Raw genomic sequence first — 15,170 nt, 5'->3', positions numbered from 1 at the left:
AGACCTTCTTTGGCACCCTATCGTACGCTTTTTCCAATCAATAAACATCATATGTAGATTCCTTTTATTATTACGACACCTCTCCATCAATCTTCTTAAAAGCTATATCGCTTCAGTGGTGGATCTGCTTGACATAAAACCAAATTGGTTCTCTGTTACTTGTGTCTCTTGTCTTAGTCTCCGTTCTATCACCCTTTTTCATCACTTCATGATATGGCTCATGAGCTTGATCCCTCTATAATTTTTGCAATTTTGTATATCCGTCTTATTCCTATAGATAGTTATCAAGGTGCTCTTTCTCCACTCATTTGATGTCTTCTTTGACTTTAAAATATCATTAAAAAGCTTGGTTAACCAACTGATACCTTTTTCTCTAAGACCATCGAAATATTATTGGGTCCTGCTGCCCTACCATTTTTCATCCGCTTTAGAGCCTCTTTTACCTCAAAGTCTCGAATCCTTCGATAGTAGTCGAAGTTTTGATCTTTTTCCCTAGCGTATAATCGACCAAGACTTGGAAAAGTCTTCTGTCCTTCATTAAATAACTCGTAGAAGTAATTTTTTCATCTTTCATTGATCTTCTCCTCTTGAGAACTTCCTCGTTTTTATCCTTTATGTACTTAACCTGATTCAAATAATATATTTTAAATAATAATAATAATAATAATACATTTTATATATTTTTAATATTTTACACAATATAAAATATTTAAACTTATTATGAAAATATTTAATTTAATTTTTTTATATATTATATGATTATTAATGTAATAAATTTTATGCAAAGGCTAATTTGTTAGGAAAAAGTGAAGAGTTGTAACATTTCGTTAAAATTAACTTGCCATCAGATTTAAGAAAGGGAAAAATATTTTAAATTTTAACTCCAAACCATAAATTTTAAATTTGAACCATATATAATAAATAGAGTTAATATTTGTTTAATTAATAAGAATATAGAATATTTAAGAATGAGTCTAAATTTTATGTAATATTAATGTAATAAACAAATTAAATATTTTGTATCATGTGATAAAAAATATTAAAAAAATATATATTGCAATAATAATAAATATATTATTATCACTATTATAGTATTTTGAACAAAAGACTAAATTATATGTTATTTTAATTTTGATGGAAAAAGTGTATATTTTATAAAGGTTTAATTATTTTGTTGGTCCCTATAGTTTCGCGAAATTTTCAATTAAGTCGCCATATTTTTTTCCCTTTCAATTGGGTTCCTGCACCAATTTTTTTTTTTTAATTAGGTCCCTCTTGATAGTAATTGGTTTAATTGTATCGGGACTCAATTAAAAAAAATTAGTACCAGGACCCAATTAAAAGAAAAAAAAATAGTATAAAGATTCAATTAAAAAAAAAATTGGTGCAAAGACTCAATTAAAAGAAAAAAATAGAGATCTAATTAAAAATTTCACAAACCTATAGAAATAAAAAAAGTAATTAAACCTTTTATAAATAAAAAACATTGTTTTTTTTTTCAAAATGTTAAGCAAATTAAAGATGTAATTATCCTTTATTAACTCCCCAACGCTATCTAATTTTTATATGGGTATTTTTGTGAAATTGCCACTCACTATCACAGTACATTTCTTTTTTTATAAAAAATATAGTTTTTTTTTTTTATAGAAATTTCCTTAAAAAAATATTATGTTCACACAAAAATTAGGTAGAATATATTTGTGTATAAATATATATTTTAATTTATTTTTAATATATATTTTATATTTTAATTGTAAACTGATTTTTAGACTACACGTGGTAAGATCAATTCTTTTTTCATCTTCTATACAAAATTGAGAACATACTTTTTTTTTTTTAAATATTTTTTATATAAATCTATAAAAGAATATCATATTTATTAAAAATAGTTTCTTTCTTTAAACTTTTTCAAAATTGGCGCCAAACCGCGCCGCGAAGAAGCAAAAATTTGGCATATCATTCAAAATTCCGAAAGAGAAGTAAACATAATTTTATTATTTCAGCTTCTCGTGTGTCTTCCCAGCCTAGATTCTTCAGATGCGTTTTCATGGATTCAATTCTAAGCCCTGAAAACCTAGATTCCCAGGTAAAATCCTCAACCACATTTTGCTTCTGCCGTTCTCTTTTTTCACTGTTTGGCAGCTGAGAAAATTACATTTTCAATTTTCTGACTTGATTCCCGCCCCGCCCCCCCCCCCCCCCCCCCCTTTCTGCTTGTTTTAGATTTCCAATTCGTTTCCGTCACCTTCATTCCCTTCTGGTATGTATCAATTTCTTATTGAAAATTTCCTAACAGCATGAAATCGAGTAATGGGTTAGAAACAAGAAACTTAGGGGTTCTTAAAGTTTTAAACTTTAAGCAGAAAAATATGCACTCATTTTGGTAAATGTGTTTTGTGGGCTTATCTGTTAGAGCCTCCTGATGTTGGTAACTGGTTCTCAAGCTACAAGTATCAGTCTCCCGATCCGGATACAAATTTTGGGTTTGAAGAATCTGAGTTTAGAGGATCCAATATCCAGAAAAATGAAGAAGAAAATGCGAATTTCGAAATTGATAAGATCCAAGATGAAGTAGTTGAGGATGATAAGCACAATGAGAAAGTGTGTTTGACCAGGGTAAATTTTTCAATTCAACTTGCTAATTTTGAATTGAATGCATAACCATTAAAAAAAAGAAGGAATTTAACGAACTGTATTATTGTCTGTAGCTCAGAAGGGGCTTTTAAGGTTTTAATTTTTTTTTTTTGGGCAGAGTTTGGATTCTTTTAGCTCAGACTCACCCTTTTCAGGTTTGTCCTCTGATTTGGCTACCAAGAAACGTTTAATCTTACAGAAAATGTGAAATGTTTGATTATTTCCACTAGTTAACTGTGGTTACTTTGTGTATATCTGTGCTTGCTATATTTTCTCTTTTGATTCAGAGCCTCTTGATATTGGAAACTGGTTCTCCAGCTATGCATACGAGTCTTATGTGCCGGATACGTATAGCATGACTAAGGATGTTGTTTCAGAAGCGAGTGAGTGTGAGAAGGAAAGGCTTGATTTAGAAGTCATAAATGAAGATGAAGACAGGTCTCAGAATGATCATCCAAAAGCATGTTTTCCACATCATAGCCCTTCTGATGAAAACAAAAGGATAGAAGAGGCTTCTAGGAGGGTACTATTCTAGATTTCTTTTTCAACAATCTTTCTATGATAGAAGTAATAGGGTATACATAACACTTTTTTAATACATACTAAGTAGGTTACATATTACTTTGCACTTGCAATACATCAACACATCCAACTTATCTGTGTTCATTAATTTTCTCTGGTGTTGAAAACTGAAAATCACAGGGTGACAATGGTAGTGCAGTTGAAAAAAGTTTAGCTACTACATGCACTTCCCATTTGGAAAATGTTTTGCAGCCATGTATACAGGATAAGACATTGAAACATCATTCTAATCCAAAGGAGTATGGGGAAACAATAAGGATGAATCATGGAAGTGTTAATTGTAGCCGAGAAGCGCAGATAGTGCCATTAGATGTCAAGAAAACTTCAGGCTATAGAATTCAAGAAATGATACAAAATAATGATATCAGAGAAGGAAAATCAGAAGCTAAGATCCAACATGGCACGGTTGATGTGAGCATAAGTTTATGTAAAAGATCCTCAGGAACGAGTTCAACTTGTACAAGAAATAAAGAAAATGATGGATTTATTTCAACAGGGAAGGACAAATGTGCCAAACCAAATGGTGAAAATTCTTGGAAGAAACCAGAAATAGTATCACTACAATGTTCAACAAAAACAGGAACAGTTCCATTGGCCTGTGAAAAGCAAGCTGTCAAAAAGAGAAAGGCATTAACAGATGTAACAAATGTTCAACAATCCAATGTCATTGAGATTACAGGGAAATGGAAATGCCCTCAAAAGGGTAAACCGTATGTTGGGCCTGCTCTGAAGCAACTTAGGCTTGAGAAATGGGTTCATAGAGTTTTATAAGAAAATATTGTTAGAGACATGTTCTTCAACTGCTCAAGGCTAATTGTGCAGTGAGTTTTTATTACTTTCTAGTCTTCGGACGAAATCAATGTTGATAATCTACTTGTCGAATGGTGTGTAAGTGTGTAACACTAATCAATTGAACAAGCAAAAAGTTTATTATTTGACTGTGTTCACCAAATTCAGATTGGTCTATGTAATATTTTTTTCTTCGTGCTGGGAAAAAAAGTTGTCTTAAGATCAAATGAGAAAGTAAATTTTAAGTTTTGTTAGAAACAAGAGACTAAACTGGAGAAAAGATTTGGGTATTATTGAGTGTATTCAAATTGTCTATTTAAGTTGTCTATTCAAATTGTGTACTCAAGTTGTTTTGAATGATACAATATAGAAGAGTATTTATAGAGACTAAGAGAATCATAATAAAAAAGACGTAATATTTTATAATAAATATTTAGATATACTAAATAATTTTAATTGATCCTAATTTATCTTAATTATATTCTAGCAAAAGTTTTTGTTTTTTTCCCGTTTAAGCATGTTTTATCTCCTGACAAAAAAAAAGGTTTTATCTCTAATGTATGTCTCTTTTATATTAACACAATGATAAAAGATTTGGTAAATTATTGTTTTAATTTCTAATATTCAGATTAAATTTTAACTTTTTTTCTAATGTATGAAATAATATATTTTTATTCTAAATATTATATTTCGTTTTATTTTAGTTTATTAGTTAAAATTAAAGTTTTTTCTTGAGAAAATGCATTTTTAAAATTTTTTTTCTATTTTTTTATTATTTTATTATTTTCGTTCTCAAACCACTACAACTATCCTTATGAGTTATGACTACTATAATTATGATATTTGTCACTATCTAAAAGAAAATTATAATTGAGAAAAAAATACTTTTAAAAAAAAGTACCAAAAAATTAAAAGAAAAAATCTAAATGTTAGATATTAAAAGAATATTTTATCCTAAAAAATTAGAATCGTATTATGATACAAAATATTTTTTAATTAAGAATAAAAATGATTCTTTTTATAATAAAAAATAAAAATGTCTTGTACAACATACATTTCGAAAACTGAGTTGTAATTATTATTTTTAGCCCACCTTCATTCGTTTACTAAAGAAATTTCGAAAAAATTATTTGATAATTGATTCTTAGTGATTAACTGATTATTATGCAATTCATTTTGCTTTTCATAAACAAAGTTATCTTTAAAAAAAAAAAAGAGGTGCGGGGGGATTCTATAGCCCGAATTTGTACCATCATATCAATATATTGGATTAGGCCCATCTTCTGTCTCTTGATGGATATAAAAAAGGAAAGGCTGCCCATCCACTCAACTTTCTAAAAGAAGGAAATTCTGTGGCTGACGCATGTGTATAAGTGGCACTTGTTGTAGTCTTGTTTTTGGTGACAGTTGTTGTAGTCTTTTAAAGTGCCACATAGGCGAGTGGTCAATTTATTTATTTATTTAAATAAATTTTAGGAATTGTATCTCATTTTATATACATAGTAATTTATTAGTCAATAACAATAAATTTTTAAATAAAATTTTAATTTATAACAGATTAATTCTTAGTTTATCATATTTTATATCTATCTTAATAAAAAAAATATAAAAATACTAATAAAAAATATAACTTATTTTTTATTTTTTTATTATTCTTACTCATTTTTATAATTATATTTATTATTATTATTATTATTATTATATATATTAAATTTTTTGAATATAAAAAATTAAATTTTTATAATTTATTTTAATTTATTATTAAATAAAATATAATAATATAAAATTTTATATTTTTATTTTTTATGTCTTATTTTTAATATTTTATTTAGAATCGTGTTTGAACAAAAAAAGGAAATTCTAAGAGAGAGACACTTGAGTTTAGAATTAAGACAACAGCCAATAATAGTGGTGCACCTAATAAATGAATTTCTTCCAGTTTGGAACCTTATCTTGTCTAGAGATGAGCGCACTGTCAGCACCACCATCGATATCAATTAATTGATATAAAAATGCAACGATTTCATCATTCTCTCTTTTTGCTGCCATCCTGCAAATAAGAAAAAAAAAAAGCTTAGTTACTAATCTTCTTTGAGCTCAAGAGAGAAGAAGAAAAAAATGATGCATGCGTTGAGATCACTGAGCAGGAGTGTGGGTAGAGACTCCATTTCCAATGTGATAGCTTATCAGTATAAAGCTTCTTTGAGCTTCGTTACAGTTTCCAATCAACCTCACCACATCGCCACACATCATCACTATCAGTATCAGACCCAACGGACCCTCATTTTGGAGCCTTCCGCTTCTGAGTTCGTCAAGCTTCAAAAACTCCAACACTCAGATTCTGGTAAGACTTAAGTTTGTTGATCATGGTGTAACCGCCGAGGGTATACCTGTAATTTTACTTAATTCTCTTTTTGGCCAGGGATTGTTGAGGTAACTTTGGATAGGCCTAAAAATAAGAATGCCATAGACACCAAATTAATGAGAGGGTTAAAGCATGCATTAGAGTTGATTAATCAAGATTCTTCCACTAATGTTGCCATCATCACCAGTTCAGTTCCTGGTGTCTATTGTGCTGGTGCCGATTTGAAGGTATAACAAATATAAATCACCCTCTGCATTTTGAAATCAACTTCATTCAAATATTGTGTTACTATTGTTACTTATAGGAACGCAAGACGTTTACTGCATTTGAGGTTCGGGAATATTCCAAAGCTCTTCGCGCAACTTTCTCATTTCTAGAGGTATATGAACGATTATATATCTAACACTCGCTAATTTTACTTGAACAACAGAACAGCACAATCCACACATCATATAATCGAACTCTGTATTCATGACCTTAACCTGTTTGTGTTAATGCCTATGAAATTACTCTTTTAGTTTTTTCAGTTCTGTGAATGAAATTACTCTTTTTGTTCTGATTTTGCATCTCTGTGAACCTGCCTTCTTGAAACTTGTATGAATTACTTAACTTTGTCATTTCCTATTCAGAGGCTTCCCATACCAACTATTGCTGCTGTTGAAGGGGCAGCATTGGGTGGTGGGCTTGAACTGGCCCTGGCATGCGACTTTCGAATATGCGGTACTTAAACATGACAGATTAATCACAAACTGTATCTGTATATTTTATATGCTTATAATGAAATTGAAATATTATATAAATTGATTTTCTTCCCCTTTCATGGCTTATAGGAGAAGATGCTGTCTTGGGTTTGCCAGAGACAGGACATGCTATAATCCCGGGGTATATATTATTTAGATCTTTAGATCTTCACATAGCCATACTGCATCATTTCTATTGTGACTTTCAACTCTATATCTAAACTAGTTCTGCTCACTACCAACAAATAATGAATGAATGATACAATTTCAAGATAGTTAATGAAGAATATACTTGTTAAATAAGATGAATTGAAGTAGGGAATTTGAATCTTTTTTCTTTTACTTTTTTCAATTATTGTTTGATTTGGTTATCATCATATGTTTTTAATGCTTTGGCTTCGAGAACAACTTATTTCTCCTGCTGATGCAAGTTCAAACGAGTGTACCAACAGCCCAATTATCAACATATGGTGTAAAATGAAATGCCTTAATAGAATTATTATTTGGACAGGGCTGGTGCAACAAGAAGACTACCTCGATTGATCAGTAAGGCAATAGCAAAGGATCTTATATTGACCGGTCGAAGGGTTTACGGCAGAGAAGCTGAGGCTCTAGGTACGCTGATTAGTTCCCACCATATTTATCATTGTTTAATAAACTCTAACTAATTTGGAGGTACAAGAATATCTTTGAACACATAACACATTGTGTACTGTTCCATTTACTGCAGGGCTTGCCAACTACTGTGTTCCTGCTGGTGAAGCTTACACAAAGGCACTTGAGGTTGCCAGGAACATCAATGAGAAGGGTCCGATTGCCGTAAGGGCTGGTAAAAGAGCAATTGAGGAGGGACTTCTGATAATAGATCCGGCAGAAGCTGCAGATTTGGAAGAAGCATGCTATGAGATGACTTTGAATACCAAAGATAGGTTGGAAGGCTTGGCTGCATTTGTTGAGAAGAGAAAGCCAAACTACAAAGGTGAATGAAAGAAGTACCACCATGGCTAGTTGTTTCTTGAATGCTAGGGAGGTTAAATTATGAGGTGGTCATTGATGTTTTGAATCAAACATTCAATAAATTCAATTCTTCTCCACCTGTAATGTTTGGTACCGATGGTTGTGTGGTCCTTTAAGAACTAATGGATTTTGTTTTTGCAATTGTGTTCTTGTAAAACTATATAACACCACCAATTTTTATGTTCTCACCTCAACTTGTGATATCAGTATAATTTTAAAGTAAAAGATATGGCCTTTCAGGAGGGTCATGCAAAATATGGCGAATAGTTAAGATGCTCTCATCAATAATTTAAGCCTCTAAGGTGTTTTACTTTCTAATTCTAAAGTGCAGCAACAACATGAAGAGCCAAATCCTTCTAGTAAAATGTGTCATATTGTTTTGTTATAAAAACAGAAAATAAGGGTGCGTTTGATTTGCATTTTCATTTTCAGTATTTTTTGTTTTCTGAATTTTGTAAAGCAAAAAGTGAAAACAGTAAAAATAATAAAATTCTGTTTTTTGTTTTTACTTCTTATTTTTATTTTTTCCTTCATAAAATCTAGAAAAAAAAACACTGAAAATGAAAACAAATTTAAAAATGCAAATCAAACACAATCTAAATATTTTAGACATATCGATTTTCACCTCTTAAATAAAGCTTTTTCAAACATCAAATTTTCGCCTCTTATTATGCTTTAGACATATAGTTGTTATTAGTTATTACCTTACTTGAATACTCCAGCACTGAATCCATCTGTAATTTTTCTACGCTGATGTGTTCTTCCAAGCAACGAAAAACTTTAACTGAATAACTACCCAAGTCACACTTAGTAGCAAACATTTTTGTTTCAGTACTCTTTCTGGTTCCTAAAACTTCTAGTTATTTTCTCACTTTCACTCATGAAACAAAAGTCAATATAAAATTTATAAAAACAAAAAAATATTTTTTGATTTTTCTAATATCTAGGGATATTTTATAATAACTTCTACTTATTCCAGAATAGATAAATAAAAGCCATCAAGAAATATTATAAAAACGAAGTAACAGTTTTTGCTGCATAGTACATATCTGTAGAATACTAGAATATGTATGTCAACTGAAAAGCTGAAACAAGAGAGGGCATGTGGTTAAATGGGCTAGGCTTCGGTTGTTGAAATCCTGGGCCTGGTTGGTGTAGACTCAGGCCCAATAAGGCCCAACAGAAGACTAAATAAAAGTATAAATAATAATGAAAACGAGAACTCGCGAAGTGTGTGCCTGGAGTGGGAAGGAAAGAAGCAAAAAACTTTTAACAACAACAATGGCGTCGGTACAACAAAGCACCTCTTCTGCTTCCTCTAAAAGGTGGCTTCCTCTCGAAGCTAATCCTGATGTCATGAACCAGGTTCTTTCCTACTAATCCTCTCTCGCAGTTAGTTTCTAATGCAATTAAGATTATGACAGTAACAAATTTTTATTGCCGAATAGTTTGAACATGAACGCATAATTTAAATGTGTTGTTTTTGGATGATTGTTGCAGTTCCTATGGGGGCTTGGGCTTCCACAGGATGAAGCAGAATGCTGTGATGTTTATGGCTTAGATGATCAGCTTCTCGAAATGGTTCCTAAGCCTGTTCTTGCTGTTCTTTTCCTTTATCCTATAACCACTCAGGTTTCCCTTTTCTTTTTTATTTTATTTTATTTTATTTTATTTTTTTATTTTATGCACATGAATGTGACTATGCTGTTTCTTTTCTTCTGATTTTTTAAAACATTTTGATATTACCAGACTGAAGAAGAGAGGTTGCAACAGGAACATGAAAAAAGGGTGAGTGCACATAATCTGTTTGTGGATATTCATTTTCAATTTTAAGACACTTTACATGCATGTTTCAATATTCAGAAAAACAATAAAATTCTATTCTGGTTAGCACATAGCGCATTATCCTTGATTTTTTTATTATGAACAACCTTTTTTGAGGGGTTTTTTTTTTTAGGAATATAGCAGTAAAGTGTATTTTATGAAGCAAACTGTGGGTAATGCTTGTGGTACAGTAGGATTGCTTCATGCTCTTGGCAACCCCACGTCTGAGATTAAGCTTGGTAAGTCTTCAGTAGTAGATGGAATAGACTTTTAAGACATCAACCATTATTTCTCACTCGGTCGGTGTTGATTTTGTCAGTTGATGGGTCATTCTTGGATAAGTTCTTTAAATCTACTGCAAGCATGGATCCAATGCAGGTTGTTCCTCTCTGCCTGGACTTTGTGTCTTCCTTTATGTATATCCACATGTGCTGCCGGGAAAACATGTTATTGATGAGCTTGAAATATTACTAAATTTTACTTGTTTGAACTTTTGTATTGTACAGCGTGCAAAATTCCTTGAGAATGATGGAGAAATGGAAGTTGCTCATTCAGTGGCAGCAAATGCTGGCGATACAGAGGTAAATGGAGAATGATGTGAAGATGATATATTAGTGATTCAGTCATACTGATATAGTAGTTAAAATGGTCATTTTTTTCATATCTTTAAAATTTTAATCCGATGTACTTGAATCAATTTAGGCCTTGTTAGTATGATGCTTATATTTAATTCAATCTGTCAACTTATCCCCTTTTTTGTCTTTCAAATATTTGTAATGCAGGCAGCAGATAATGCATATGCTCATTTTATCTGCTTTGCTTGTGTGGATGGTAATTTCTTTATATAACTGCATATATATGAGGCTTTGCCCTCATCCCCTTTATTTTGGTTACATTTACCTGATTAATTTCTGTGTAATTAAACCCATTCAGGTCAACTTTATGAGCTTGATGGAAGAAAGTCAGAGCCAATATCTCATGGTCCATCTTCTCCAAGTACTTTGTTGAAGGTAAATATATTGCATAGGCAATAATTGTTTGTTCCCTAAAGATCTTCAAACGAAATCGTTAGTATTGCCAAATGATTTTATTGTCCTGGTAGAGGGCTTTGAATTTAAATGATGCATGAAGAAACAATGGACTGGTTGTTCTTTTAAAATGGCTCGGACAATTTGCCATGACTGAAACATTCGCCCTTTTAAGACCAATTTTATAGGAATTGGTAATGCTTTTGAGTTTGTTTGACTGTTGAACTGCCCAAAAAAAAAAAAGGAATCATCTTGGAAAATCTGGCCACAGACTGTGCTTAAAAATTTGCATATATCACGTGTATGCTCCTTTTGCGTTCTGTTGATGCATTCTTCTAAGTTGCAATAACTGTTGTCTCTTTTCTATCTTTAGTTGTATTTTTCAGAAAAACTAATGTCTCTTAATTACAACAGGATGCAGCTAAAGTGATTAAGAGCATGATCCAGAAAAATCCAGACTCCATCAACTTCAATGTCATTGCTGTCTCAAAGAAATCCAAGGATGGATTCTAAGGGCTAAGGCTGTCAAGTTTCATGTTGAAGGAATCCATGTATCTGCTTACTGAATGTGCCAGTGCTATGCTCAGATTTTATTTTCATAAAGCGTCTAGGAAATGGATGCTCTTCGATTTAAGATTTAATGCAGTGCGAGTAAAAATATCGTTGATTTAATGGATGGAATTTCGAGACAATTCAATCATGCGAAGATGTCTGCATATGCATGGTCCAAGGACACCGTCTGTAACAGGCAGCCCCTGTAACTAACAGCATATTACAAAAAACGTTACCGATGAAGATATGAATATATCATAAGTTGTGTTCAGAGAATCACAAATGAGCCTAAAAAGTACGAATTTTTCATTATGCATGAATTACAACTAGTTAAGAGAGTTGAAAATACAAGATAACCATTCGCTATGTAATTTGTACATACTAAATCAAAATCAAAATCAAAGCACTGGCAGGGATATCTTTTTGTCCCCTTTCTATTTTGGTTCTTGGCCGTGGGGCAGTGAAGAAACCGGATTTAAAGAAAAGGGTGATGGTGGGTCCGAGACTTCAACCAAGCCTTCAAGCATTTGCAACACAATCCCCATTGTTGGCCTCTTTTCATGATGCTCTTGAATGCACCAAATTGCTATCTTCACCCACCTTTGTAACCTTCCACTGTCAGCTATAGCCTCCGTATCATCATCCACCAATGCATCTATTTTCCTTTCTACAAAGCAATCATAAGCCCAATCAGTCAGCACAGCCTTCTCTTCCTCCCCGGACTCCAACATCAGCACACTCTTTCTGCAGCAAATGATCTCTAGTAACATAACGCCGAAGCTATAAACATCCACCTTAACCGTCACAGGAACATTCCTGAACCATTCCGGAGCAACATAACCTCTTGTTCCTCGGATCATGGTGTTGGTCCTGCTCTGATCAGACAACAACAACTTGGCCAACCCAAAGTCAGATATCTTTGCATTGAAGTTATCATCTATGAGTATATTCTGAGGTTTTATGTCACAATGAATGATGGGAGTGTCACACTCTTCATGCAAGTACACCAACCCTCTTGCAATCCCCAAAGCAAACCTTACCCTGAGATCCCAAATGGGTTTGGTTTGTCCAAACAGGAAGTTTGCCAGAGCACCTTTGCTCATGAACTCATAGACAAGCATTCTGTTAGTTCCCTCATCACAGAATCCAATCAACCTTACCAGATTCTTGTGGCAGGTTTTACCAATGGCACTCAACTCAGCCTTGAATTCCTTCTCTCCTTCTTGTGCCAATCTGTCAAGCTTCTTGACTGCCACCACATTATAAAACCTTGATTCTATGGTTCCTTTGTAAACAATGCCAAAGGAACCCCTTCCCAGTTCTTCGCTAAACTCCCGTGTCGCATCCTTCAGTGCCTCATAGCTAAAAGAATGCAGATTTGTTTCTAGAAGACTTGAGACTTTGATGTCCCTTTTTCGCTTCTTCAGGTGAAAAGCCAAAAGAACTGCAGCCAGGAGTACAACATTGATGACAAGCGATCCAATAAGTAATCCATGAAAACCTGGCTTAATCTTATTATGATCTTTCTTTGATTCAGCACCAGTGGGAATGCCAAGAGGTGCAACTCTTGTTTTGATAAGTATTGTTTGACCTCCACTTTGTGCTCGTCCGTTAGAAAGAGGCAACCTCTTCTTCCAACAGGTTTGATTGTTGGTAAAGATTGCAACAGCACAATTGCAATCATGTAAACAATCTTGTTGGCACTCATCTTGAGAGTAAGGTTGAATCTGCTCATAATCATTAAGAGGAAAATCCACATCACTCAAAACACTAAAATTATATAGATCTTCTGGGCGCGCTTGCAATTCTTTGCCATAATTATCTGCTCCGCAACCAAGAGTGAAATTCGGTTGGCATCCACCAAAAACATTGCTTGGATCAATCAGAGTATACCCATCAGGGCAATTGCAAGTAGGCCTCTGTTCTTCCATGGAGCAATAGCTATTGTAACCACAAGCACCACTTCCATAATCATTGAAAATACTTGTGCAAATGTTACTAGGAGTGTACCTTAAAACTCTCCACCCTTGCTGAGAATTTGAGTCCTTTGGATGAACATATTGAGTTAAAACTCCATAGTAATCAAGTGTTGCTCTATAGTAATTGTTCCTAGGATCAAGAGCTAAGTTGGGTTGCCATTTAGGAGCTTGTGGTGTTGTTCTATTACCATTCTCTGTCTCCAGATATATCTCACCACTTTCATCAAACACCAAGCGTGCAGCATGTCCCAAAACATCGTAGTAATCATAGCGAAATTCGGTAGGCCATGCTAGAGGACTTAACATGATGGTGTCATTCTGAAAATAGAGTTGAAACCTCCCTCTTGTGTAGTTTGTATCACTCAATCTAGAAGTGAGAGTGGCATCAGATTCAAGAGTTTGGTTTGGCAACAAAGTATCTGTGGGGTTCTTGAAACTTTGCCACAAAAGTTTCTTGTTATCACTGCTTGCAAGAACAAAGTTTCCAGTGTCAAGCATAGAACCATGGGAAACAGGGTTGTTGGTTTGTGCTATCCATGTGGATTCACCATTGGGAGTTGTTAGTTTTAGACCTGATGGTGTTAACTGAATCTTTGATCCTGTTGGTGTTGGATTGCTGAGTGAATATGAACTCCAAACTATGGTTTTTTCTGGTATCTTGTCGTACCATATGGCAACTATGAAGAGATTTGTGTCTTTGAGTTGGTGAAATCCAAAAGCAAATTCACCTGAAAGTGAAGGCCATGCATTGTTGTTGTTGGTGGTGGAGAGTGTTGAATTTATGGTAATGTTGGCAAAGGCTAGTGTGATGTGAAGAAAGAGAAGAGAAGCGATGAAAAAGGTTGGTGAAGCCATGGAAATTTTGATGCTGCTACATGTTTGAGAAATTACTTATTATATACACATTTGTGGAAATCTTAACAATGTGATTTGCATAAATATATAAACAATTTAACTGGAGTTTTTTTTTTCTTTCTAAATTCTAAATACAAAATTTTAAATCTTAAATTCTAGCTATAAATCCTAAATTCTTAAGGAAAAAAAGTTGAAAATAATTTTACAATAAAAAATTGGTTAATATATTATAAATTTTAAAGTACAAAAAATTAATAATACATATTATTTATAAATTTATTTTAAGAATATAAATTAAAAATAAAATCATATTAACGCATAATTGTATTTGAATGTATCTAAATATATTTGAAAAAATATTTTTTATGAAAATATAATAAGATATGAAAGACACATATATTGACGAATATTAATTAAGTGTCGTGTATAAAATATGTTGTTATTTTTTATCATCACTTAACTATCAATTCGATTCTTTAAATGTAGTTCTTTTAGTTTAGTAATTCAATAACATATTTTATCTTATACTTTTAAATATTAATGGTTTACTGATGAATAAAAATAATAAATTTTAATGTTTCTCTTCTCCAGTATTATTTTATATCAAATTTTATATTTTAAATTTTAAAATATATAATAGCCCTGAATAAATAGAGTCTTTAGAACGTGTCAAAAACTCCATATGAAAAAAGGATATCATACAAATTTTATATTTTAAATTTTAAAATATTTATTAATCCTGAATAAATAGAGTCTTTAGAACGTGTCTAAAACTCCATATCATAATCACTATAAATTTTACCAA

The 15,170-nt window shown here is 32.4% G+C and overlaps 4 protein-coding genes across 4 annotated transcripts; 3 read left to right on the top strand and 1 right to left on the bottom strand.

Moving 5' to 3' along the window:
* The first annotated feature begins 2,019 nt into the window (after nucleotides 1–2,019).
* Nucleotides 2,020–4,079, top strand: LOC130983230 (uncharacterized). Its single transcript, XM_057907429.1, has 6 exons — nucleotides 2,020–2,086; nucleotides 2,224–2,260; nucleotides 2,414–2,616; nucleotides 2,753–2,789; nucleotides 2,922–3,157; nucleotides 3,337–4,079. Exons 1-6 carry the CDS (start codon nucleotides 2,048–2,050, stop codon nucleotides 3,985–3,987), a joined length of 1,203 nt encoding a protein of 400 aa, XP_057763412.1. The 5' UTR covers nucleotides 2,020–2,047; the 3' UTR covers nucleotides 3,988–4,079.
* Nucleotides 4,080–6,012: 1,933 nt separating this feature from the next.
* LOC130979626 (probable enoyl-CoA hydratase 2, mitochondrial) lies at nucleotides 6,013–8,348 on the top strand. Its single transcript, XM_057903102.1, has 7 exons — nucleotides 6,013–6,349; nucleotides 6,428–6,597; nucleotides 6,675–6,749; nucleotides 7,000–7,090; nucleotides 7,201–7,252; nucleotides 7,622–7,725; nucleotides 7,841–8,348. Exons 1-7 carry the CDS (start codon nucleotides 6,124–6,126, stop codon nucleotides 8,095–8,097), a joined length of 975 nt encoding a protein of 324 aa, XP_057759085.1. The 5' UTR covers nucleotides 6,013–6,123; the 3' UTR covers nucleotides 8,098–8,348.
* Nucleotides 8,349–9,363: 1,015 nt separating this feature from the next.
* Nucleotides 9,364–11,807, top strand: LOC130982352 (ubiquitin carboxyl-terminal hydrolase 3-like). Its single transcript, XM_057906326.1, has 9 exons — nucleotides 9,364–9,492; nucleotides 9,628–9,759; nucleotides 9,877–9,915; nucleotides 10,085–10,190; nucleotides 10,271–10,329; nucleotides 10,458–10,532; nucleotides 10,734–10,782; nucleotides 10,885–10,961; nucleotides 11,394–11,807. The coding sequence occupies exons 1-9, from the start codon at nucleotides 9,409–9,411 to the stop codon at nucleotides 11,490–11,492; spliced, it is 720 nt and encodes a 239-aa protein (XP_057762309.1). The 5' UTR covers nucleotides 9,364–9,408; the 3' UTR covers nucleotides 11,493–11,807.
* A 25-nt stretch (nucleotides 11,808–11,832) lies between these two features.
* Nucleotides 11,833–14,402, bottom strand: LOC130982351 (G-type lectin S-receptor-like serine/threonine-protein kinase LECRK4). Its single transcript, XM_057906325.1, has one exon. The coding sequence runs from the start codon at nucleotides 14,363–14,365 to the stop codon at nucleotides 11,966–11,968; it is 2,400 nt and encodes a 799-aa protein (XP_057762308.1). The 5' UTR covers nucleotides 14,366–14,402; the 3' UTR covers nucleotides 11,833–11,965.
* Nucleotides 14,403–15,170: the final 768 nt, after the last annotated feature.

Source organism: Arachis stenosperma, chromosome 5 (assembly GCF_014773155.1).
Source record: "Arachis stenosperma cultivar V10309 chromosome 5, arast.V10309.gnm1.PFL2, whole genome shotgun sequence".
NCBI lineage: Eukaryota > Viridiplantae > Streptophyta > Magnoliopsida > Fabales > Fabaceae > Arachis > Arachis stenosperma.
Note: the sequence above shows the minus strand (reverse complement) of the source record. Positions and strands in the feature narration are given on the sequence as shown.

Bases quoted from the DNA above. Each gene is read 5' to 3' on its own strand.
- LOC130983230 (XM_057907429.1), top strand. From the start codon at position 2,048: ATGGATTCAATTCTAAGCCCTGAAAACCTAGATTCCCAG. The intron at 2,617-2,752 runs GTAAATTTTTCA...TTTTTTGGGCAG, and splicing joins AGAAAGTGTGTTTGACCAGG to AGTTTGGATTCTTTTAGCTC. The intron at 3,158-3,336 runs GTACTATTCTAG...TGAAAATCACAG, and splicing joins TAGAAGAGGCTTCTAGGAGG to GGTGACAATGGTAGTGCAGT.
- LOC130979626 (XM_057903102.1), top strand. From the start codon at position 6,124: ATGATGCATGCGTTGAGATCACTGAGCAGGAGTGTGGGTAGAGACTCC. The intron at 6,350-6,427 runs GTAAGACTTAAG...CTTTTTGGCCAG, and splicing joins ACTCCAACACTCAGATTCTG to GGATTGTTGAGGTAACTTTG. The intron at 7,253-7,621 runs GTATATATTATT...TTATTTGGACAG, and splicing joins GGACATGCTATAATCCCGGG to GGCTGGTGCAACAAGAAGAC.
- LOC130982352 (XM_057906326.1), top strand. From the start codon at position 9,409: ATGGCGTCGGTACAACAAAGCACCTCTTCTGCTTCCTCTAAAAGGTGG. The intron at 10,783-10,884 runs GTAATTTCTTTA...AAACCCATTCAG, and splicing joins CTGCTTTGCTTGTGTGGATG to GTCAACTTTATGAGCTTGAT. The intron at 10,962-11,393 runs GTAAATATATTG...TAATTACAACAG, and splicing joins CTCCAAGTACTTTGTTGAAG to GATGCAGCTAAAGTGATTAA.
- LOC130982351 (XM_057906325.1), bottom strand. From the start codon at position 14,365: ATGGCTTCACCAACCTTTTTCATCGCTTCTCTTCTCTTTCTTCACATC.